The sequence below is a fragment of the Calliopsis andreniformis genome, chromosome 7, assembly GCF_051401765.1.
Source record: "Calliopsis andreniformis isolate RMS-2024a chromosome 7, iyCalAndr_principal, whole genome shotgun sequence".
Classification (NCBI taxonomy): Eukaryota; Metazoa; Arthropoda; class Insecta; order Hymenoptera; family Andrenidae; genus Calliopsis; species Calliopsis andreniformis.
Window position 1 is genome coordinate 5,510,587 of NC_135068.1, and position 26,247 is coordinate 5,536,833.

The following is a 26,247-nucleotide window of genomic DNA, read 5'->3' on the forward strand; positions in this document are numbered from 1 at the left end:
TATGACAAACATTAAACTATTATATTTGTACAGGGCATGCCAAAACTAGCGATTGAAGAATGACAATTTATCTGACGAAAATAAATCGAAAACTTGAAATAAAATTTTTCGAAATTGTGCTTAGTTTCAATGAAAATTGATTTGGAACTTCAGTGAAGTAGAAGTACATTGAAGTGCACTTTCAGATGTAGATGGCGACACTGCATACGTCAGTGAGAATAGTCCCTTGGCTCTGGCGTATTCGGTTAAAATTCACAGTCGATTTTCTCGAAAATGAAATGAGATATCAAAAAATTTTATTCCATATTTTCGACGTATTTCTTCATGTAGAATCTCTGGAGCACATAATACATATTCCAGTAACTATGAAAGTGATTCAACTTGAAAATATAAAAAAAGTCCAAATTATCACTTATTACTATAACCTCGATTTAAATTACAAACTGATAAATTCAACGTTTTCAGATTTTCCTTGGACCATTTTCACAATTATCAAAAACGTACCATCGTGCCTGAGCCGCCCTGCGCCTGAACAGATTGAATTTTAATTTCATAATGCGCGTTATCTTCGAGAGGTACTACAACCTTTCGCGCACCTGCGAAAAGGATAATGGGAGCGCTCAAGTATTCGTCATTAACGAGGAAACGAGTCTTTATGTTGCCAATTAGAAGAAAATCTTTTAAAGCGTCGAGAATCTCGACCGAGTTATTACTTCGCCTTCGACAGCGGCGGAATGATAAAGGAACGTCCTGTCGACGAGCCAGATGAGAAAAAAAGAGGAACGAAGGGTATGGGGCGAGGTGAAGCGCGGGAGGGGGAGGGACCAAAGGACGAAAGGGAAGAGGTTAAAATCGAGGAGGTCGCGACGGGACACGGAAAGATACGGGTCAGAGGCATGGCAAACGAACATATCCGGAAAATGAATCAGGCGGAGGCGTGCTCTTAAAAAATTCAGCTCCCCATCCTAAATCCATCGATCGATTTGCTCGGGTTGCTCCAAGGAGAGGGCGGTAAAAAGGGCGCTTCGTTACGGGCACGGTCAGAAATTCCGAGAGGATTCGTAAATTTTTTAAACCTGTCCACGTAAATATTTATCGCGCCGTTTTTTTTTTTGTTACACGCGCTACGACGCACAAACAACACCTCCCCCAGCGTAATTTCATACAAAACCCAGTTGAATATTTATTCTCTTGTTTGCCCGCGCGTTTGACGAGCTTTATCGCCTGTTAGGATGCACGCAGATGTTGCACCGTTTTGTAGCCTTTCCTAGTGTACACTGCCCTTTCCAAGTCATTTTTTTTCATGAAGCTTATGAAACTGTATATGGCCGACGGCATTTTCAGGAGATCTCGGTTGAAACAGAAGCGAGCGGGAATCTGACGCAGATTGTTAGGTTTGAGTATATTGAACGTGACACGAAAGATTGTTTTCCAAAAAAGGTGTTGTGTCGTGTGTTAGTCAGCTGAGAGATACAATTTGGAAAGCTGTATGCTTTTGCTATTTACTAACTTGATGATTTTTTATTTCATCAGTGAGTCTCTGTGAAGAAGTGAGAATATGGTGTTTAATAGTAATATTAAACTATGTTGCAATTTCTGGTTGTAGTGGATATTTGTTAACAAAATTTTTGGAAAATCTGAGTTTACAACTTTAATGTCAAGAAATGAAATTATAATAAATAGTTGATTAATGCTGCCAGCCTGTCGAAATATTAAGTCAGGAGACCAATGTCTGGCCTGTAACGTCGCTTTCTACTGAGCTAACGATAAAGTCTCGTACTTACCACCATCGAAGTAGAGTGCATACTGTGAAGAATGGTTTGGTTTTCTTTCTGAAAGCACACAGGTATAATCTTGGTTTAGTATCTCTTTTACAAAATTTTGAATTGTTGATTCAAATCTTGTTAAACACAAACTATATGCTTTCAAGATACCCTTATTCTTACATATTTTGAACACTGTATCTCTAGTTCTTCCTCTAACCTGTATATGCATTCTATACTCAACTGAAAGCTTTTTATTTCAATTGCATTGCACATTAAGTTACATATAATTTAGTCATTGTAATACCCATGCCTATAGATAGAAATAATAGTTTATAATGAAAACTGTTTACACCATCTATGAACCCACAGACATTCAGTTTGAGAACCACTAACTTGGACGTTTAGCAGTCTAAATTGGCTAGAATGTAATCATATTCTGTAAATTTTTGATTTTTTGATTTAGCAACATCTTGACCCTTTTTCAAGGTTCCTACTGATACATCCTTTGAGAAGTTATACCAAGATGAAAACTTTACTACACAAAGATTTGCATAATAAAAATATATAAAGAATGATCATAAAGCTATTTCAAAACACAAAACAAAAATTTTACTCTTTATAAAATACAAGAAACATCGCAGAATTAAAAAATAGTCTTGTAATAATAGCAATACCTAATAATTCCATGTTTGGAACTGATCATAAATCGTAGAGTATGAGATATTGAATGTCCTATTTCTGAAAGTAATACGTAAACTGGTTCGATCTAATCTTGTTAAAGGCAGAGATCAAAATGAAAAAGTTATTTCTAAAAATAGTGGGGATTACAACAAAACTTAATTTTTAATTTTTAGGTTACAAACTATTACTACTCTTTCCAATGAAGATCAATTGGATATCTCCGACGAAGATCATAGCTTCCTTCACCAGTTTCTTCATAGTTCACCACATCAGGACAAAAAAGGCTTTGAAATTTCTTCGAACCCCAAAACCTGTCAAATCGGCTATTTATCTCCAACGAAGATCACGACCAGTCCCAAGCACAATCTTTGCACTAGCAAGCTTTTTCCACTAATGTATGATAGATCAGGCTAGAAAAAGCCATTTATTAAGTGAAATATTCACAGGACTCAAATTTGTCTCACCATCTACACCAGCTTAACACATAACCTAAAAGATTACAATCCCTCAAGAGTCAAAGCTTCCTCGTACTTTCAGAAACCACTCAACCTATCTAGCAAACCTGACTCGGAACCTAACGATAAGGATGCAATCCTGGCTCAACTTCATCAGCAATCGTCATAGATTTACATCAATTAGTTTCCCTTGAATATCAGCAGGTGCTCGAACCAGCGCCAATAACCAGACCGCGCGATTCTTAGAGTCCCACTAATTCGCGTGACGTCTGAGCCCGACAAACGGCTCAACGATGCTCCCGTCCTGCGACGCGATGGAAATTATACTCCGCAGATCTAGACGAGCCGAATGAGGGAGGGATTAACGTTTGCAGCTGGTTAATGCGCAAGATGTCTTTCGATTTGCGGGCAGACCGACGATCACAGAAGAATCGTCTTCCTCATTAAGGGAATAAAACGAAGGCCTTAATAAATGACGTCTGTGATGGCAGCCACGACGCAAACCAATATGTCATTCATACTCAGCGAGGGCCGTAATGAAGCAGTTATTTGTCTGCGCTGGCGAAACGCTGAAGATGCAAATCGGGAGATAGACCTGACGTCCCTTCTCGTTCTTCCTTCGCTTATTATATAGTCTTTTTCTTTCGTGTTATTAAGACGCGTCATAAGCTCTTTGAATTGATACTGGTAATTGAATTTATTGATGATGAGCAGTATTTGCAAGGTTCAAGATAAATGGTCTTGGAATGTCTCGAATGAACATTTGTGGATGAAGTGAAGCAGAGAATATAAATGATGAAAGGTGAGCACCGATAGCAGAAACCATGTAGTTACTGTGGCGCCATCTGCAACGACTTTCTTCATTTCGAATTAAGTAAAGGACAATTAAGACTGAGGTTCCTTATTGTGATTAAATATTACTCATTTGTTGCAGTAATACTAAAGAGAATAACTGTTTTATGAATTGTTAATGTAAGAAAACGTTTTTAAGTGAACAATGGACTGGAGTAAATCACATCCATAAGTAACGAAATGAATTCTTCAGTGATTCACTATTCTTAAATATTAGAAAAAATGTTGAAGTCAGAATAGTACTAACAAGGAAACATCGCGAACTATAAATCTCTGATTTTGATGAAACTTAACATTATAAATATATATGTTTGCCATAAAACCACTCATTTCAGAACTTAATTTCCCGTAAAATGTAGTTTAACCAGGATTGTTATTACTTTGTTTATAGTGTAAAAATTCAAAATTCTATTTATCCCCATTTTGTGTTTTGCTTCATAAAAATTTGTGAAAAGATCGATCAATATTTAGTCAATGAAAACAACAAAAATATTTTTTAAACAAATTAATATTTTTAAAAACTGTTTATATAAATGGATTTGTCATTCAAAAATATGCAATCACCCCGTGTATACCATTTCGCCATACACAATAGTTTTCGAGATATTAAGCCAAGTACGTTTTCCACAGCCAACTTTGGGGGTGGCATTCACCCCCAGCTTTGGGAGTGGTTTTCACCCCTTTAACACGAAAATATCGAATATTTTCGACTACTCTACAATCCTGCCGAGTTTCATACAAATCGGGGATTTACACCTTGTAAGTTGCTTAATATTTATGATTTGAAAGCATAATTGAATTAAATAGAGATTTATTAACCGATAAACTCTAGGCAATTATCAGAATATTCGATAAATGATCACAAAATTCTCTCATTAAACGCATTTTAACTTACCAATAAACAATGAACTCATTGAACAATAATGCCGTTTGTATTTTAAAAATTCGCAAATAATTAAATCTGTACGTTTAAACCAAATGCCCAGCACATTTGTTGGTACATTCAAATTAAAATTTTGATAAACTCTATACGTGCAATCTAAAGTTTTACAGCGTAGAGAGTAATTAAATATCCAGGTCAGTATTGCTGCACTTTAAGGCAACAATCGCAGACACGTGAAATTCTAACTGCCACTTGTGAACTATAAAATTTGTCCAGTTTGCAGAAAGCCAAGTGGCGCAGTTGGACAATTATCACATACCGCGCAACATATCCCTCACCTGCTGTTTTGTCTGCGACAACACAATATCAATTGAGTTTCAATTAGATATTGCCGATACAGTTTCTATTATACCGTGGCCTCACGTTTTTGCAAAATAAATTGTTCGAATTTCAAAGTTTCACGCTCTGCGTTTATCAGCGATGCGTCGGTACGTATTTCGTTACGAATGCGTTTCCCCTTTATTAACAAATTCCAATTTCCCTCTGAAACCATTATTGCTTACCTGGATCTGTCATTGAAAATTCTGCGTTTATTCATATCTTCTGCAATTAAAAAGATTTCACCTCGATGAAATAACTGACGATTTCATCGCGTATTGAAAGCGGAAAAAATTAATATCGAACAAATGACGTTGATTCAATCAGGGTAAAATAAAGCAACAGAATTTGATAAATAATGAAACTGCTTACTTTTTCTTCAATTGAAGCAGATCATTTGAACGAAAAGCGAACGCATTTATTCCACAAACCCAGCTGAAGTGGTTCCTACACGTTTATCAGATCCTTTCTACCTTTTTTCTGAAAAGTGTCATCCAGGGAATTGACGATTACTCGTTGTCAGTGGGATCGATATTTTTAACAGCCAGATCGTTTACGTTCAACTTATGAGTGGCCACTCGTCCATTCTCCCATCAGAAAATGTTCATAAAGCCAGGGTGGAATACTCTAGCGACTACTAAAATTATTCAGTGCGTCTTTTCAGAACTATTACATGGTAAAATTACATTCGCAGTCTTCATGGCAAGCAATTTGAGTCCCCTTTATTATGGCTCTCTAACACAGTAAATTCTGGTTAACAGCAAGTAGTACAGTAAAGTCTCGTTAAATGTTCGTTACATTTTTTCGTTATATGCTCGTTGCTATCTCCACTACTCGAAGGTTCTACTTAAAAAGTGACTCTATTTGGCACGAATCATCAACACAAACAATCAGTTCAAAAAAGGTGATAATTGTCTGCCATGTACACGATATATGTTCACCACATACATATAACGAGCATGTAATGAACATATAACGAGACTTTACTCTATTGAGACTTAACAACTGATTCTACATAACACGAATAATTGGTTCAAGTTTAACAGAGATGAGTTTGTCTGTTCTGTTTACGATATATGTTCTTGACTGATCCCAAACGATGAATATGTAACGAGGCTGTACTGAATCGGGACTGAGAAATTTAGGACTACACTGAGCGCAGCACATGATAGATCATTGACCTATTCTGCGCTATGTTCTTTCCCAATACTTTCTTTACACCCTACTAAAAATACGTTTCCACTTTATTGACAGATAGATGTCTAAATACGTAATAGATTCTTTTTTGGCAATACCTGTCAAACAGAGAAATTCATAAATTTTAACTGAGTAGTCGCTACAGCAACGGTTGCTCATATAATTAACTACTCTGCCAATTAATAAACGCCTAGCTTCAAAATGACTGATAATGTTATTTCTCTATTAGTAAATGGAACTTGAACTAGTCTCTCTTTTCTCAATTGACTGACTAATTGTTAAGGGCATCAACTCCCAACTCACTGATTAACTTCTGGGAGTTGAAACTGGCTGTGAGTTCTACCTGACTATCGACTATACGTTTGAACACTGCCAATCACAATCTACTTTAAGTGTTCCATGAATTTCAGGTGGTTACTGACAGTAGAAGTCTGAGAAAATATTTATCTAGTTCTCACACGATATCTAAGAGTACTCTGTAAAATATTCAGCTCCGAATGGAAATTACCCAGAAATTCCACGCTTATAGAAGCAACCTCAGAGAAACCAGAGAGGTTCATAAAAAATATGTTACGGAGGCTACATTCACAGGGTACTATCCTTTTAATAATTACACAACTTCCACGGAACATAAAAGTAAAAAAAAAATAGACAAATTATCCCTTTGCGTAATTATTACCTTACCTCTATGAAAAATAGCAAAAGCAATGGCAAAAGCACTTTCCCCTCCTCCTAGGGACGCTACTTCAATAAAATCAAGAAGAAACTAAATAGAAAAACGAACATTTCTTTCACAGAAGAAAGTTGTACACATAGATACCCTTAGAAGTTGATAAAATCCATAACAAGTCCACCACATCGCCTGCATTATAATAGCTACTGTACTGCTAAAGGGATAACTACAACAATCCCAAGATTCCAATTGATTCATCAAGAGATGAACCAATTTAGCGAGTTAGCATTTCAGCGCAAAGGAAACTTGCTTGGCCAATTAGAATAATCATCGCCAGTTGAATCTTTTAACAAGAGTCTGACGCAACGCCCCGAATATTTTCCCTGGGAACAGGCACCCTGACAATTATTGGTGTCAGTCGAAGGTGGCATGTACACTGGTCCCGCGTGAATTTCGAAAGTTCCGCGCGCTGTAAGTTTTGACGAGACCGAGTGCACGCATCACCTGAGCCTGCCCATCTGTAAACAAGATTTATCAGCGGGAACGTTTTAGCGAAACTTTCACTCCCACGAGTAAACCTAAACGCGCGCGCCTGACCGAACGCCGCTGCCTCTGGAATGCCCCGCGATAGGAAATATTTCACTTCGACGAACACTCGGGGATATACGTAATTCCCAATGCATTTTATTTCGCATTCGCTATACCAAACGAAAGGTCACGTTCCCGTTTGCCCCGTGGCTGGGCTGGCTGGCTCCTGCCCCGAATGGGGGATTCAGATTTGTGGAGAAAGAATAGGGGCGAAAGGGGCTGCAACATAGGATCGGGGATGAAGGACGAAGGTAATGAATGGGGACCGGAATGGAACGGAGATTTCGGCTTAGGAGGGATCTCTATATCTTTGCTATTGTGATAACTACTCTATTCCAGGAATTTTTAATTATTCTTCGGAAAACGATATAGACGTAGCAGCTGCTGCAGCGATGGATTGAGGATATGACGACAAAAGAGGTTCGTCCAATATGACCCCGTTTTTGAATCATAGTCCCTTTCAGGTTTTTGTTGTTATTTTCGTGAAGAGGAATGGCTTATTGTTAAATACAGTTGGGAGTGGATGAGGGTTCTAGAGGATGCTAAAGATGAACAGGATACTTCTCAAATTAGACTCTGCGAGATCTGCTGGTAATATGCCATGATTATTGACTTGTATACTTAGTACTAAAGAATTCATCAGCAGATGACCTTATTTCTCATACAAGTGTCCGACGGATATTGCGCTTGGAATTGTCTTCATTGGAGGTAACCAAGGGATCTCAGTCGAAGACAATACTGTAGACTGGAATTTGTACTTAATTACTCTCAGAAGTAGACATGCGTTTACTATGTGACTGTAGAATTTAAAAGCTTTGAGGTCTTTTCAGCCTCTAAGTATGATAATTGCTACTTCTATTGTACTACAGCTTATATTTTGTACCCAGTAAAAGTTGATAAAGGCTTTCTGTAACAAGTGGCTAACAATAAATCTTAAAACCCAAATTTAGTATTGCTCTTACAAGATGGAGTCTCAAACTATTCCTGACAACAAGTTTTTATAATGAATAGGGAAAGAAATGGTCAACATAAAATAAAGATAGCTCAAGGTACTTCGAAAATACAGGTATTTACGACTCTCTACTTATTGCATAGAAAATTGTGGAAAAAGAGACGTAAGGATTGGTAAGTAATTAGTAGAATGCAATTAGTTAATGGTCATGAGGGAAAACAACGATTTCAAGTCTTATTATCCTAGCCATTTGCTGACTTGATTTTGTACCTAAAGGGTAAGAAAATCAAAAATTTAGAACGTTTCGGGTCCGTAAAGGTCTTAAGAATGACAATTCAATACAAGAGAGTAGTGTTCTGTTGTTCCATTAAAAATATAATAACAGTTGTAATTTTCTAAAGAAAAGGGTCAAATGAGCTGCGTTGTAAGATACAATAAAATGGCTTTTTAATAGAGTTTAAAAGATCAAAAGAAAGTCACGGACCTAGATAATTCAATTAAAAAATTAATGTTTAGAAACCAGCTTAATAATATGATAAATTAGATCTTATCTTCTATAATCTGTGCAGAACTATAGTCAGCGTGAAATCTCTACATCTGATAACTGAATACACTTTGACCATTGCCTACTTAACCGCTTCCAAGTTCAGCAGTTCAGAGAACTAAAATTAATTTATATGGTTTGCATGATTTTACACGCTAGTATTAAACGAGATTTTTGCTAGGTCTGACTTGAGACTGATTCTACTGTTTCATTGTACCTGGCCACGAACCTATTCTACTGATTTATTTGCGCCTCATTTAAGTCTTATTCTATTGATCTCTCTGTGTCTGACTTGGGGTTTATTCTACTAATTTCACTGTTTGACCAGGCCAGTATAAGTCATCAGTAGAATAAATCCTAACTCAGATAAATTTCAGGCTTAGGCATTTTAAGTGCAATTAGTTTCTTATTTTAGAATATTTTCCAAATACGTATGATGTGACCTGGCAAGTGTCTTAATACCTTTGGATAGGGATGTAGCTCTTCAGAAAAGACTTGTACTTCAAAGGCTAGGTCTACTAAATGATTATCGATTTCTAACTATTTTCAGAAACACTGTTACGTGTAATTTACTTCGCTCTTAGCGTGTCTTCTCTAAACAGAGAGTGCAACGATATCTATCCTACATTGGGTGATGGATGAGGAATTTCCTGTGAGCTTCGAATTCTAGTTCACTAGACACCACGAGACATTAAACTAATTCCTACCTGGCAGTTCGAAAGCACCTCGACTGATATTTTGACTCTATATCGAAACACAGATAATTATCGCGAAAGTAATAATTAATTGTATATTCCAAATGAAAGTAACGTGAAAGTATTTAGATACAAGGGAAACAGAATTTCCATGCAGAGTAAAGTCCACAGTCGAATGCACAAACATTTCGTAATTGCGTAACACTTAAACGGGTTCTGGCGAGTTATAATTCACCACGTATGTACTTAAGAGTTAATGGGGCAAAACAATCATAAAATACGTTGCGTTAACATCTACAAATATACAGTAACGCAAGCTTGTTAGTTACAAGTTTGTACGCAAGTAGTTATAAGGAATGGCACTCTGAAGTGAAATTTTCGTTTATTGCAAGTACTGATTAGTTGAAGAGCTCAAAATATTTCACATTTAAATATCATGACTTTGTTGATGGAATATAATCTGCAGGACAATATCTGACTACAACGATTGGTCTTAAGTTACACAAAATAATTGAGGACAATTACTTTCTACTGCTGTAATTGAATGGATATAATATGATGCAGAGCTTCTTTTACGTGGAATCAAGTATTTTAACTGGATGTTGTTTCCTTTATCTTCTTCACTTTCATCTGTGTACCATTCTAATGACACAAGATTGAAACACAATAATACCAGACAATACAGATATACCTCTAATTTATGGAACTTCAAGATTTGTTTTGAAAGCTTCTTAATCCTCTTAAATTGACAAACATTTAACCAAAAATATCTATAAATACAATTGTTTCTATTTAATTATTTTTTTTAATTATTTAATTATTCCGATTAAGTCAAGTGATGCCTGCTTTGTCACAACTAATTAATGTCATATAAGCTAATTTCATGTTTCAATTACGTACACTCTAATGAAATCGCGTCTTTAACTTTGTATGCTTCTTAGATGCTCAAAGGGATAACAATCAATTTTAGAAACAATCGTTGCATCATATTCTCTGACGCCATACATATCTTAAACACCCCATCTAATTATGCCAAAACCTAGGACTCCGAAACTAAGTGTAAAACATTCCTAAACGGGGAATATTTGCAAACTTCCTCCCATAGCGTGGCCACGGCTACCAGTGATAAAGTTATAACAACCTTTTTCGTCGGCGGCGGTGCAAAAGCGCGAACAACCCCTTCCGCAATAAAGTTTAACTCGGTATCCCCGTTTCATTATGATGGGATGTGTTGTACAGGGTTATTCAGGCAGCGAGAGCCGCTTAAGTAAATGTTTGTACATTAATTTCTGCAAAGATTGCAATGACCAAATGAATTAAATAAGTAGTTGGAGCAGAGACCAAGAGTTTTCAGATGGTCTATCATCAATTTTGCATTTTTTAAACCAAATGCCATTTTAAACCTTCTAGGGTAGAGTATTTTCATTTACAGAAATACTGTGCAAACGAAAATGAAAAGTCTACTGTTAGAAAGTTTGTGCTTTCTAAGTTAGGTGGTAAAGTCAATTTTACAATTAGGCAATTGTCGCCTCCCTTGAACTCGAACCAACTGTAGTCGGTTTCAGAGGGAACTTCTTCCTCCGCAAGATAAACGTATAACGAATAAAATCTGACGTACATATAACAACAATTTACTATATTAATAATGATCGAGAAAAATTCCATTAAATAGAATCATGGTACCCTGATAAAAAAAAAAAAAAAAAAAAGTTCATACAATGTATGCAGGCTGAGGAATTAAATTAACAATTAAACTATCATTTAGAAGAAATAGTTACTTCTCATTAGTTCACAATGAAGGTAACGAAATCAATTCTTCTGGGATGTGTGAAATTCGAGGTAGGAAAGGATTTGAGCGCTGCCCAACAACGAATGCACGCAGGGTGGATGCAAGCGCGCACGAATGGAGAACGCTGAACGATCGGTAATTGAATAGAGGACGTGTGAACGGGGTTGGCACGCCAACGACTAGACTGACTTTAAGGTCCTCTCCCGTTAGCTCTTGAACAGAATTCGTGCTATCGTTATTCAGCAGAATCCGATGGATCCTGTCGTCACTGGTGTCGACAACGGGCCCCTAGACTGAATAAACGAATATCTATCCTTTCCGATCGGTGGACCTGCTCGAACAGTTCATCGAGAATTCTGGAAGTCTCACTAGTCGATTTTGACCCACATCAGACATCTGCACGGATTGCGTAATCCTTTCGTTAAGGGTACCTATTGATCCCTCAACAGGACTAAGAAACTGTAAATGAGACACAAGGATGTGTTAAATAAAATGTTTAAAAATTAATACACTAATGACTAGCAGAGCTTAGGTTTACAATGAAGATACCTAAAATATCACTATTTTGGGACTGGAAATGAAAGAACCATGGACTGATAGATTTACAACAGATACAACGTCTACAGATCGACTTACTAGTCGAGAGTTGTCGCATTAGTATCAACCAAATGGGTTTCTAGAGTTCTGCCCATCCACATCGAATAGTGATTGATGTATCAAGAACCTACAATGTGGTATGCTCAATCAGAGACCCTAACCAAGTTACAACCCTTAGCTACAGACCCCTTGCAACGTTTCCGCTTAACAAACATGTAGGTCAGGCGTGGCATAGACAACAATCCTCTGATTTGCTTCTAATGTCTTGGCTTGTTGAACACTATCTTCGGTAGTGAAGAAATAAATTATCTCCTAGATATCTTAATCCTTCTTGCAATATTAAAGTATTTAATTAATCTCTTATTGTACCTTTGCTAGGATTCGCTAAGATACAATCTTCACGTCTTATGATTGTTACAAAACTGGTTTCAAATACAATTGAGTTAGTTACCAGTCTTTCTTTTGTTAGGATCATTCACCTTAGATGGGATACTAACAACAGGTGATCTAAAAACGAATGAACAGTCTTAAATCCCATGGTAAATTGAAGATCGACTCCTGAAATACCATAAACGTCATGGTTTCTAGATCGTTAACGTGGTTTGCTACGGGGTCATGAGGTAAACAGGGATGCCCCTAATGGAGGGAAAAAGGAGCAGCGCGATTAGCCAAGAGATCGTGCCACTTGGTTAAGAAATTGACGTTGGACTCGTAATCTCGTTAAGGCTCGTCCAGGGACCCAGGACGGTCGAGCTAGGGACAGATAGAAGAGCAGTCGCGCGTAGAATTTCCCTGGGTCGTGAGAGGACCGTGAAATCCAGACGGGCTTGTTTTATTTTTGTTTCCCTTCGCGGCCACCTTTACCGCAGCTATCCAGACTCCGACAGATTCCTCTTTTTTCGCCTCGCGAGGCCCCCTGAAGAAAGATCCGGTTATGCGGGCGAAACATTCTCCGTTTTTCCCCGAGACTGGAAGCCCCGAGGAGGAAGCCATCGAGATAAGTAAACGGTCGCAACCGCGTGGCGTAATTCTTTAAACGCTGCAGCTGCGGTGCTAGGCGGAGGATATTTCTCATGAATGTTTCAAACGAAATTGCGGATCTAACCCCACGGCGGGGCTAAATCACTTGAACCCTCTCCCCTCCACCTACTATCCTTTTGCTATACCCTTACCCCGCGCCATTCGCCATCTTTTCTCGTGCTCACTCTCTCCCACCGTGTCCGTACCCCTTGGTATTTTCTTCCCCGATGTTTTCCTCCCTTTTCCATCCATTCTACACCCGTGTTCATTTTCTTCCTCGGGCCTCGGCTAACCGGTTGCCCCTGCTCCCTTATCCTCTCCACGGTTTCCCTTTCTCTCGATTCTCATCCTCCTCCCCTGCCTCTTCCCCTTCTTCCGTCCCGTTTGCCCTCTTCACTCAGACTTGCCTAGTCAGGGTACACCAAACTGGGCTTTTTCGCAGGAGGTGGCGGTGTGCACCATCGACCAACATAGTTACGAACTACCCGCCGGTTCCTCTGAATAGGTATCTATAATGCATGGCTCACCTTATTCCAGATTTTCGATCCTCGACGAGGCTTAGCTTTCACCCCGGGTAAACCCGGCAAGAAGGAATAATGAATTCTTAAATATTCGCTTAGTCGGAATAGACACGCGGTTCCGAGTATCGATCTGCCGCTAGAAAATACCTTTCCGTTTCTAGACGTGACTGCTCCTCCACGTGTACCTATCAATCGGTCTGCTACTTAGTTCTATAATCTGATTTTTGGAACGATTGCATAGGGCACTCGAGCTCTACTCACGAAGTGTTCAATATTAAGAATCCATGTACAGTCTGTGATTTGAGCGATGAACGAAATTCTTGGCAGAGGTTTATGGACGAAATCTTGGAGTTCTTGTGAGTGACTATCCCATGCAGGTTTTGCATGTTTTAAGGAGGCAAATCGAATAAATAATCAAAATATCTTCACCTATCTGTGCAGATATATTCTGTTTTGTTTGATGAAGTAGACGAAGATAAAGATCATGCTTCTGTTCCAAACTTCATATTTTCTTTTCAGTTTTCAATTAGTAATTAATTTTAATTGGATAGCTTTAATTTCAACTAATTAATTTTAATTACTTAACTCAATTTCAACGATGAAAGCAGAATACTTGTTAAATATATCTGCATCCTTCAGTTATTCATATTCAGATGGCTTGAATAAAAACAGGAATTTTGAGGTTAGGCTTAATGAAGACTCCTAAACTGAGTCTGTATTGAATTCTATAACCTTTAATAAACTTTTTCTGCTCCCTAATGTCACTATAAAACCAAATTATTAACTGAAATATTTATGAGACAACACAGTCTTTGTAGCGGTGCAATAGTATATGCCATAGACAAACACCAGCTTTTGTTGCGTGTAATATGAAACATTATCGTTATTAACGCTTGAAACTTAATCACTGGTATTTCACTGGAATAGTATTGTAATACCTGCTTCATTTATTTTCCTTATAAATACAGCCTTATATTTTATATACAACATTCATCTCAATAATTTTTCCTACATGTTCCATTACAATAAAACCTAACCTACAAATCTGCAACCACAGATGCTCAGCAATTCACGTTAAAGCACATATTAAAAGAAATCTTATCTAAATTAGTATATTGATGTATCTAAACTAATAAATTGTTAAAGATATCTTGAAGCAAGAAATCCAAAATTTCTATGACCTAGAGATTACCCTGCACAAGACGACCAAATTAGTATCAGTAACAAAAGAGTCAAGACAATAACTGAAGATTCCATTGAACCGTGTATACCCGTTGAGCTATGAAAAATTTGTTCAACAAGAGCACCGATGCAGAATATTATCAATAATTAACCCACAGAAGTTTACAGACAGGGTAATAGACACTGCGCCGTGCAATAACTACAGTGCTGCACAATTCGATGACGCGAATAAAGGCCGTGAAATCGACCGATTATCGCGGAGAGACCCAGCCCCTCCCACTTCCATTAGAGACTCCTGTTCACCGCGTTAAATATCGAAATCAATTTGCGCGGAATGATAGTTGATAACGGCAAGTTAATCGCAAGCAAAATTTAGCGGAACACTCGGCGATCGGTAATCCGTGTGCACAATAAGCATTGCCTGTGTTCATAATACGTCAATGAAATTAAACGGCGATGATTCATTAATTAGCGGCGAGTGTGCTAAATAACGCACGACAGAGATTAGCTAAAAGGATGCAACATAGGTGATAATAGTTACAAGGTAACATATACCCCAATTTGGGTTAATACTATAGTATTAGTACAGTAAATTCTCCTTATATGATCACCAGACTCTATTTGTTATATATTTACCAACTTTTATTCGTTACATGTTCATCGCGATCACCATTCTTTTGAAGGACTAGAGTCTTTCTTGAAACGTGACTCTATCTGATACAAACTATTGGCTTGAGCTCAAGAGAAGTTAGAAGTATTTGTTCTCTGTATGTATGTTCATAACCAACCTCGAGTGATGAACATATAACAAGGATTTGTCATTCTGTCGGGGGCTCAGAAGATATTAGTGAGTTTGATTGGCTGCACGGAAGAAACATAAAGACGACAAACATACGTTTCCCTTATTGGTTGAATTGGTCACACCTACTATGACTACTTGAAGCCCTGGTTCTGATGACATTTTCTCAGCTCCTAACAGTACTTCTAAGCTACAAGATGATGAATGTCCCTAAAGGGTCGACAAAGGATTCACAAGTTTCTGATACATAACAAACATTAGTACAGTAGTTCCTCGATACAAGCTCGCAACTCTAAATTAGTGATGAATTTAGTACTGTATGAGGCTTTCGAATGTGAAGTGTGTCTAATTAGAATTTGTTTCCATTATTTCGCCAGAAGTTTAGACACTTTCATCACCATGTGATGAAATGTGGTTCTGGTAACACACTGGTTCTGATACGTCTAACAAATAACTCCAACTATGCACTTGTCAAGGATTAATACGCACAAATTAGCGATATCTAATTGTTTAACTACTTCATTAAGAATATTATTTAAATTCAAACGAAACTAGCTGCAATTCTGGCGAAACTTTGAGATATAGTAAACTCTCATTATATGTTCTCCAAATTTGAATGGTTACATGTTCATCACTTTCCCTATCACTTGAAGCAGAAGGAGTTCCTCTTGAAACGTGATTCTATCGAACACAAACAATCGGCTTGAGTTCAAGGAGGCGAGAATTATCTGTCTTGTACCCGATATATATTCCTGATCGGTCTCATGTAGTAAACATATAACGAGAATATACTGTAAAATTTCTATTTGCCATATTTTACAGTCTTAAACACTAAGAAGTCTTCCAGAAATCTTGAACCTTGATAAAAATGAAGTTTGAACTCATATCACGAATAAGCCTAATAAACATAGACCTAGGACCTAACTCGTTAAATTCCTCTGTAAACTGAAGGACATCGTGCATTTAAAGTATTTGTGTGTTAACAAAAGAAACGTCTAAACGTCGTAGACAGTGTAAAGAAAGGGAGGGGTCCAGAGGAAAACTGGACTGAAATTGGTGTGCTTGAAGAAAAAGTTGAGGACGTTCCCCAGAGGCAGCTCCCTTAACGAACATTAAGCTAAATCGTTAAAGGAAAAATCGTGTGCGAACCAGCCGCAGCTGTGGTACGTCGCGGTATTTTGGCTAACTTTTCTACTAATGCTCATCCACCGACAAAAATAGGAAACCGCCGCTGCGCTAAAGAAACGACTCAACGAAGAATTCCATTATCATATATTAGATCCTGGGGACGGTTGACAATTAGTTCGGCAAGGTTCCTAATGGAGCATCTGTACGAGTAAGTCGTGTCGCCAAAAACCTGTCGGGTGATCCTGGTATTCCCATAAAAAGCAAACTTGTCGGACGTTGGCCAACCTAACCCGCGGAATTTGGAACATGTGTGGTTAATAATTCGTTGAGAATTTCTACCGTCTGTAGTGTCGAATAAATTTGTTTTAATAGACATGTATATGGGGATGTCAATTTCAAACAGTCAAACTATGGACAAGTATTTTATCGTTATAAGCTCATCATTATTTATACTTTTGACTGAAGATTTTTCGGTTGGACAGGTCTATTGTCCTTATAATTGTATAGATAATAATGAAAGTTATCTAATTGTAAATAAAAATCTAAAAGAATTGAATTTATCACTTATTGTGTAATGTAAGTTGGTACACTATGAAATAAGTAATAAATTCAACATTTCTAGATTTTTTACTTAAACGACATTCATAATTATTGACAAAATTTAGTTAAATAAAACTTTTACATACATAGCTTCTACTCGGAACAGTGAATTCTCGTTATATGTTCATCGCTCGGTCTGGGACATGTATCGTGTAGAAAAGTAATTCACATCCCCCTTGAATTCGAGCAGATTATTTGTATTAGTAAGAGCCAAGTTTCAAGAAGAATCATCTCCCCTCAAATAAAAGTGATAGCAATGAAGAAATAACAAATAAAACCTGGTGAACAGATAACAAGGATTTACTGTATTTTCCCTCCACTTAGTATTTTTTCACTTGCGTCTAAGACACTTCGCTAATCTAATCTTGATCCAATATTTCATTCTCAATTCAACAGTAAAATGTCAAAGATTATGGCAGAAATTATAATCTCTATAGCAATTGTCCTAGGATTTTAATTCAACGATTATTAAACTCAATGTTTGCGGAAATGGGAAAACCCCAAAACCGCTTCGATCCATGCACCACGAAAATACAGTCGATAAATGTAAAGAAGAAACGTTCTGTGGTGCTAGCATTGCGTTCTCAGCAACTTGAACGTGCTCAATTTGCACGAACAACCCTCGTCGGTTTACGCCTAGTCAACTCTCGATGATCATGCGTGCTCGCAGCAGTTGTTCCTGCAAACATCGTAAAAGGAGCATCCAGAATAATGACCGTTTTTGCTACTCCTCTAAACAGAAAGCACGATAACATCGACACAAAAATACTTGAATAACACTGGGGAGAAGAATAACATAATGACAACTATAAATGTACAGTAAACATGAACGAACGTAAAGTAGATAGTGTAGGACAATGAAAATGTTAATGATAAAACTGCCAGAGTGGACGAAGTAGTGGGTATAATTATTTCTTATAGACATTTTATTCCCTACAGTCTGTAGTGTACCTAAACGAAATTTAACACTAGAACTATCAGAGTGGTCAAAGTGTCATAAACAGTTATTTTGAATAATTACTTCACTTCTTATAGATTCTGATATAAATAACATTTAACGCAAGCACTATCAGGATGGTCAAAGTGATGGACACTATTATTCCTCATAAGTTCGAAATAATAAGTGAATTAAATCGGTAGTTCTACTGTTAAAGCTAGTAGCAAAGAAGTTGGCAACCATGGATGACATAGTCAGAGCATGCCAATGTTGATACGATGTGGTCTAAAGAAACTAGCTCCAATAAAAATATTATCAATATTAATCTGTATCTGTGTCCTCTAGTACACATTTGTATTCGAATTCTTAATAACTAGTAAACCAGAAAGCTTGAAAGAGACAAGTCTAAGACAATCCCTCGTACCTGAGTGTACAAGCTATTCTAGAATTCCTTAGATTAAATCACCCCAGCGATTGTATTTCCGCAAACGTGACTTGTAGGGACTTGTTGGAGGAGTCCCTGTACCTATGTAGGAACACTCGCGCAACAAGGGGCACGACTTACCAGAGGAAGTCCTATGACCGTGTTAAACAACTCGTGCTCAATTTGCACGTGCGACCCCACGAGTCTATACTGGCTGAACCCTTGACGGTAATGTGTTTCCACGAGGTAGGCTTTCAGAGACCACTGCCGACAGTGACCGACCGCAGGAACTTTTTACGCAATGTACACATCGGACTGAGGATCAATGCGGCAACGCGTGGAAAATGGGCGAACGTAATGCACACTCAAATCGAAGAAATTTCTGCACATCTTGACGAGATTTCTTGAACTCTGTCGTCAGTTTTATGAAAAGATGGAGGTTATTTATGATTCATGTGTCCAGTTAAAGATTTCTCATGGACCACTCTTTTATTATGAATATTAGGCAATTACTTTAAATGTTAGTTAGACTGTTTAAACGTACACTCACTTTCAAGCTTTTGGAGTAAATGGCATGGGATACACAGATTGTATTAAGTCCATTTGTTTTCTGTATGACTTAGTACATTTGGACTCTAGGGTCCAGATGTATGTGGTTTTGAAATGATTTGAAAATGACTAATTTTGGACTTGTACTGTACTTCAACTCACCAATTCATTTGTACGAGTAATTGAGGAAAATTGTATTTATAAGTTGAAAGTTTAAAAAGGGTAACTTACATTTTGTATACAAAATAATTCTGACTGTTTTTCCATTTTCCCATTTCTGGGTCTAGATAAACATCGAAAGATACGCAGTTATCAAAACATTAATTATTTTTCTATTCTTTTCGAAAATGAAGATTGTGCTCGTTCGATGAGTCCATTGATTTCCAATCAGTTTTGAAACGCAACCAACTAAAGTGGAAATCTATTAAAAATGAATGAAATGAATGCTCCAGGCCACGCAGCTCGTGTGGTCACTTTTCTAGATAATTTGTTCTTTTTCCCTGTCATGCGCAATTCAATTCCTTGGAGTACTCTAGATTGAATAGGACGGCGAAACAAAGTTCACGCGCGTAACGATTACGACGACCATACACTGCCCTCGTTACGACGTTTTCAAACTCGTGTTTAATTGACACAAATTATCCGGGAACTTTATATTGGGTGAACTAATTCGTAACGCTTTTCTAAACTTTTCAATCTTCCCATTAGCAAACTGGATTGTACGAGGTCGTGGAAAAGGGAATATCAGCGGAATATGTTTTATCGTCAACCGTAGTACAGCGTTTCTATTCATGAAATCTTTCGAAATGAAAGAATTTGGCAAAATGTGTACTACGTTGTGGAAAGACTTATTTTTTGTTAACAATATAAAGAATCAAACAATTTTTCTCTCATAAATTCTGATCCTTAGTTGGTAGGATGAGGTTATAGTATTTATATAACCTCACTTTTAAAATTTACTGTGTAAAATGTAAATGAAATAATTATTCATATTAATGAGTCGAAGTATTGTAAATTTTTTGTGTATTATATTACTAACACTATACTAGTTATCAGCTAAGAATTAAGAATTATTTAAAATTAATTTATTATTAAGAGAAACGTAAACAGATCTAAATCGATCAAGTTCAACTCTGTACATCGCTGGACTATCGCTAATTAAAGAGATACACTACATTTTTTTTCTCCAAGATGTGTTAGGTTATGTTTAGAAGCGCCTAAGGTCGAACCACGCCTTCCTATCAAATTATATGCTTCTTTTCTACCTTATATTTTTTCCACTGAACATTTAAACCGATTGAATTAAATTCGGTACGTTGCTAACTATCGCTAATAAAAGACACCATATATTTTTCACCTTCAAGATTGTTCAGGTTATGTTTCAAAACAATTGAGATCACACCACGCTTTCCTATCAAATTATACGCCTCTATTCCATCTTGTATTTCTTCCAATAAACATTTAAACCTATCAAATTAAAACTGAAACATCGCTAGACTATTGCTAACCAAACACACATTATGTTTCTTTCTCTTCATAATATTTTACGTTATGTTTAAAAACAGTTAAGGTCGACCCACGCCTTGCTACCAAAGTATGTGCTTCTATTTTATTGTCTTTTTTCCAATCTGTGTGTACGATTCAGAAATAATAGCGTTATAATTATTTCTCGTATCCCACATAGTCACTTTTACCACTCGTCCACGTTTCGAGACAGATCATCCAGAGTCCAATATCACAATTCCCAAAAGATGTTTTCTGTCGGTCGCGCTGATTTGCCACAAATCAAGGTTTTGTCTGGCCTCCGTGGAAGGAATTCGATCGGCTGTGATTCGGCCGTCGTAGAACGGCACAGTGAGTATAAGAGATTTCTCCGAGAGAGCCGCAGATTAAATCGGCGCGGCAATCGTGTTTGCGTGAACGTGACTGCGGATCATCAGTTAACCTGCCCTCGAGCCGAACTCCTGCCCCGTTTCGGTCGATACCCCTCTAAATAAATAGCCAGCTTTGGGTCACGGCCATTAAACGAATTAGTCGCGTTTGATTTTATTGGTTTGTCCCTTCTCCAACCGACCTATACCTTTGCCATTTTCTATCGTTCCTCTGTCCAGCCTTGGACCCATCCCACGATTTTAGGAATATATGTCCGCGATAGACAAAAACGCGAGATCGATTCAGGGCTCTTCTTCTTGATCGATCAACCAAGTGAATTATTAATGTGCCCTCTGTTACGCAACGATGGATTACGTACTTGTTAGTCGAATAATCGGAATAACTCAATACAACTATTGTCTGCTTTGGTTCTTTGTTGTGGTAGGAGCTGGAGTTCGATGAAAGAGGCTATGGAGTCTGGTGGTACTAATGGATTAGGGGCAGCGAATTAGAGCACAGTGTTCCCTCGTTATAGGCTCACTGACACGTCTATGTATTGTTTACTCTAAATAGTTTCTGGTTTGAATACAAGTTTTGGTAGCAAGCTTATACAAGGTGTTCCATAAAGATTTTTATATTGAAGTGTAAACTTAAATTCAAGTGTACACAGTTTTATGGAAGTCTGTATAAAAAACGGCATTGTGCAAGAACCTATTCCTCAAATTGAAAGTATAACTCTCCATTTTACCTTCTCTTTCATTTAATCTTCAGATAGCATTATTGTTTTAATGAAGCTGAAAATATTTCGCAATTTGCTCATGAATTTCGAAAATTCCGAAAAACAATAGAATTAAGGGGAAACTTTTATTGTGAGACAGAAACGAGATACATGGTGAAGTTCGAACGACGACGACGGATTAAACGAGATCAGCGGATTATATTCCACCGATACAACCTTTTTTCTGCACGGTACGTGTGTAAACAAAAGTTTTTCGATCGAAAGGCTGAAAAGTTTGCTCGTTGTCTATGTGCACGTCAGAGGAGCCATGGTTCAAGCAAAAAGTCACCAAAGCTATGTTCTCCCTCTTTCTGTGAGAGTCATTGCGCCGGTAACTAGCAACCTCACACTCGATGGCCTATTTTGTGCAAGTAAAATATATGTACGTACGTATCCTCGCCTTCCCCCACTCTGAGGCTCGTTACGTGTTGCGATTCGATAATTCGGGAAAATGTCGTCCTACAAAGCTACGTAGTACAAAGAAACGAATAGGATGCTGACAGTTTGTTGCGATCTATATTGAAAGTGGGAGGCACTTGTGATATAATTTTGTTGAATATGAGTTTGATAAAAAAAAATATAATGTTGGGTGAATTATCGTAAATATAGTCGCTTAAGTCTAAAAAATGTGAACAACTATATACCTGGTTAATCTATAATATTATAACAACAACATGGATGGTCAAATATTGTAGGTTATGTTAGCAGTTTAAAATATTTATCTAAGCATTAAATATAATGCTTATTTTAGCATTATATTTAAACATTATATTTAATGCTTAGATAATCACAATGGTTTGATCTCATTTTTCATAATAAATTACATTGTAACTCGTGTTAGAACCTAATAATAAGAATGTGATAAGTAATAAAATTGAGTACTTTGCGTAAAACAGAAAATTAAGTTAGTATAAGATTATTTTGTTTATTTAAGTAGCTTATATCAAGATAGACAGAAAATCTATGGTTACAAAATCTAAAATATAGGTAAGGAGTTTTAAGTCTATCAATATACAGCAGCCATTAGTCTACATAAATTATTCCTCCACCAATAGCGACTCTTGAAGATTAAAGAGTTATTTTACCTTAAAATGATAAAAAGTTGAATAATGCACAGCTTTTTAATCGATTTTTAAGAACTATGATTCAAAAATAAGTAAATAAAATTTTATACCGTATTTTGAATAAGTACTGAAATTAAATACCTGAAAAAATAAATTTGTAAAATGTTGTTCAAGAAGGAATATTATTTACCACATTTCATACTGAATACAAAATTTAATGAATAATAGAAATATAAGAACCTAAGCGTAAGAACCATAACTCTCGACTTCAGACTTATTACACAGTAGAATTCTTCAGTTATAATAAATTTTTTCCCAGTATGGCAACTAATAAATTAATCCTTCTATCAAAAAACGAATCGCTATACATATACTTCCTTTCTAACCTCTCTTTACACTATTAACTAATCTATTACTCTTCTACTTGTGAACACTGGCAACAATAAGCGACTCTAGATGTCGCTCTGAACAGTGGAAATCAAGTTCCAATAAGGCTGCCAAACTAAGATCGTCGATCGCTAACCCCGAGGAACGTGGCCACGCTAACGAACAGATTCTGGACAACAAAATTCCTGTCAGCGAGAAATCAAAAGAACATCTTCACAGAGGCTACGCTTCTCATTAAAAAAGTTTGTTTTCTCATTAAAGGAGGATGTAACTGGTTCGAGAAAGTTCGAATTGTTGTCGAAGTTCCCTTCCTCTGGCCCTCCCTCTCGAACACGCGATTTTCAGCGGCCTGTGGCGCGGAATCGAGGAACCGAAGAGTCCAGTGCCTCTCGAGTATGAAGAATCACCCCTCGGGGGATCGGGGAAGGATAGATGGCCAGGTTTGGAAGAGCTGTTGGATTGCCTTTAACAGTGGCATCTTTTATTCATTGTGGTGGCTCGCTGTGCGGCTTGACGACTGCGTGAGCTGAGTTTATACACGCCCTAGTTAAACTTCTAACAGCCTGCGGTCTCTAAGAATCGATCTGTCGGATCGTCTTGCTCCCTTTGCCGGCCACGTGCGCGAGAAGAAACCATCCCTTTGTTAAGGACGACGTCGTTACCGTCGTCGCTGGGGTGGACTAGTTCAGAGTTACCTCAGGACACGTTCAGACGTGAAACAAAAATTATTAGACCCGTGAAATGTTATCAGACGAGGGCTACCAGGGGCTACCACTTACTTTATTACTTTCTATTTTTACTTCCCCAGCTGTTATAATATAATAACAGAGGAAAAGTATTCTGATGGGTCAAATTTCGACACCCTCTCCCCTGCACCTCCGCTTTTTTGAATTTCTCGACGTTTTGAGGTCCTCTGAGTACTGGTATGTTTGTGTGTTGACGTATAGTTGGCTGTACATCTCTGTACTGAGTTCTCGGAATTTCACTAAATGGTTTTAATAAATAATTTTAACGTACTGGATTTTTCTTTTTGCAAAGGGATACTATATTCCTTTTTGCAAAGGGATACTATATCCCTTTTTGTAAGGGATACTATAGTCTATATATTCCAAATTTGATCCATCGCAGACTGGGTAGCATAAGTAGCAATGTACCTCTCTGAGTGTGTAAGACAGTTCTTCATCTATTGCGTATACAAATAAACTTGATACAGTAAATTGGAAAGTGAAAATATTTCATCATAGCTTTCTAATCAGGCGTTGCCTAGTTCGCATAAGCCAAACTAAATTTGTTATGTATTTTACTCTATTTTATCGATAATCCAACAAAAAGCAATACGTACTGAGGCATGAGTTTACGCTCTGATACTTTTCATTGTTATATGAGATTTTGAACTGGAGAAGAGTTCATTCGAGAGAAAAAAATTCAATGCAGCACGGTCTGGTCATAATTTCGTTCAAAATACTCTCTAAATTACAGAAAAATGTTTAAATTCCGCGACTGTGAATGGTCGATTTATGCTCTACTTTGTAACGCTCGTGTTACTAAATATCAGCAGAATCTTGTTAAAATATGACTAGACCACGCTGCACTGAACCTCTTTCTTTCGAATGAACCCTTTTCCAGTTCCAAATCTTCTTATATAATGATGAAAATTGTCAGAGCGTAAACCCCTGCTTTTGCCTAGCTTTAACAGTAATGTCATTGCCACGACATATTCAGATCTACCCCTTTAATATTTGCAAGCCATTTATAGTTATTATAAGATCGTTTTTACGATACCACTTTGGATAAAAAGAGTCTTTTATAATTTAGAAAATGTTAAACTCTCATTAAACATGATAGTGTTTTACTAATGTGCAAAAATCTTGTCAGATTTAAGTGCAATTTTTAAATTTACTAATATCAATAAATTGACAATTCTGTAGCAATTGAAAAAAATAATAATATCGTAAAATAATTAAATACCTAAATTTAAGAATTATTTATTGTTCTCAAAAAAGGTTCTAAAATTATCGAAGCATGCTAACTACAATCTATTGTTCATACAATACAAATCCATATTTAATTAATTACCCAGTCACAAAATATTTCGACTCCAATGCTTTCGGTACATTTAATTATCTCTTTCCATTTAAGAGTTAATTAACATTACACCAGTGATTATAACTGTATTACAATTTTGCAATATCATCAGGAGAATGCTTTCCTATTTCGGTGGGTGGAAAGTGGCTGTCAAGTGCAGACCACGAATATTCAAAAGAGTGTTCTCTGATAGGTCGGAGTAAAGTGTGGCTGGGAGCAGAAGGAAGGAACTTACTACAGCGTCTTCTGTGAGCATCAAAGAAAGAACATAGTAAGATAATCAGTTGTTTATCATTTTCGCGATAAAAGGGTCTCGAATCTGTACTAACGAAAGAGGAAATTTTTCACTCTGTTCTTGACTAAGGATATTTTTTCTTTACTTTGTGCGCAAAATAACGCTAAAAAATATAAAGAAAAGAAATATTTATTCTTTACGATACACAGAAGATTATACATTCGTTGATAAGTATTAGGATACTTTCAATAAATTTTGCAATATGAAGAACCGATTCTGTTTCTTTTTACAAAATTCACATATATATATAACAAAATTAAGAAGAAAATACAAATAGGGTGAACAGGGTGAATAGGGTGATCGTAGAAGACAAAATAAGACAAAAGTCAAGAACAATAAAATTGCATTCGAGGCTCCGTTTTTGATGTATTAATTATTGAAAAAAGGTCTACAATAAAATGTGTCTAACTTAACATAGTGTATCGACTTATTCTACCGATTTTGCCACAACTGACCCAATGCACGCTGTTAGTAAAATGAGTGTCCTACTTAGACACATTTCACGTGTATAACTGTTTGTCAAATATAGTCTGTAATATGGTGCAAAGCAAGATAC

The 26,247-nt window shown here is 37.0% G+C and overlaps 1 protein-coding gene across 1 annotated transcript in view; it reads right to left on the bottom strand.

The window, feature by feature from the left end:
- The window catches only part of LOC143181713 (neurotrimin), a 242,852-nt gene that overhangs the window by 168,443 nt on the left and 48,162 nt on the right, over positions 1-26,247 (bottom strand). Inside the window, exon 2 of the mRNA XM_076382260.1 lies at positions 1,785-1,832. Coding sequence (XP_076238375.1) covers positions 1,785-1,832 — 48 coding nt within the window. The remainder of the gene's footprint in view (positions 1-1,784; positions 1,833-26,247) is intronic.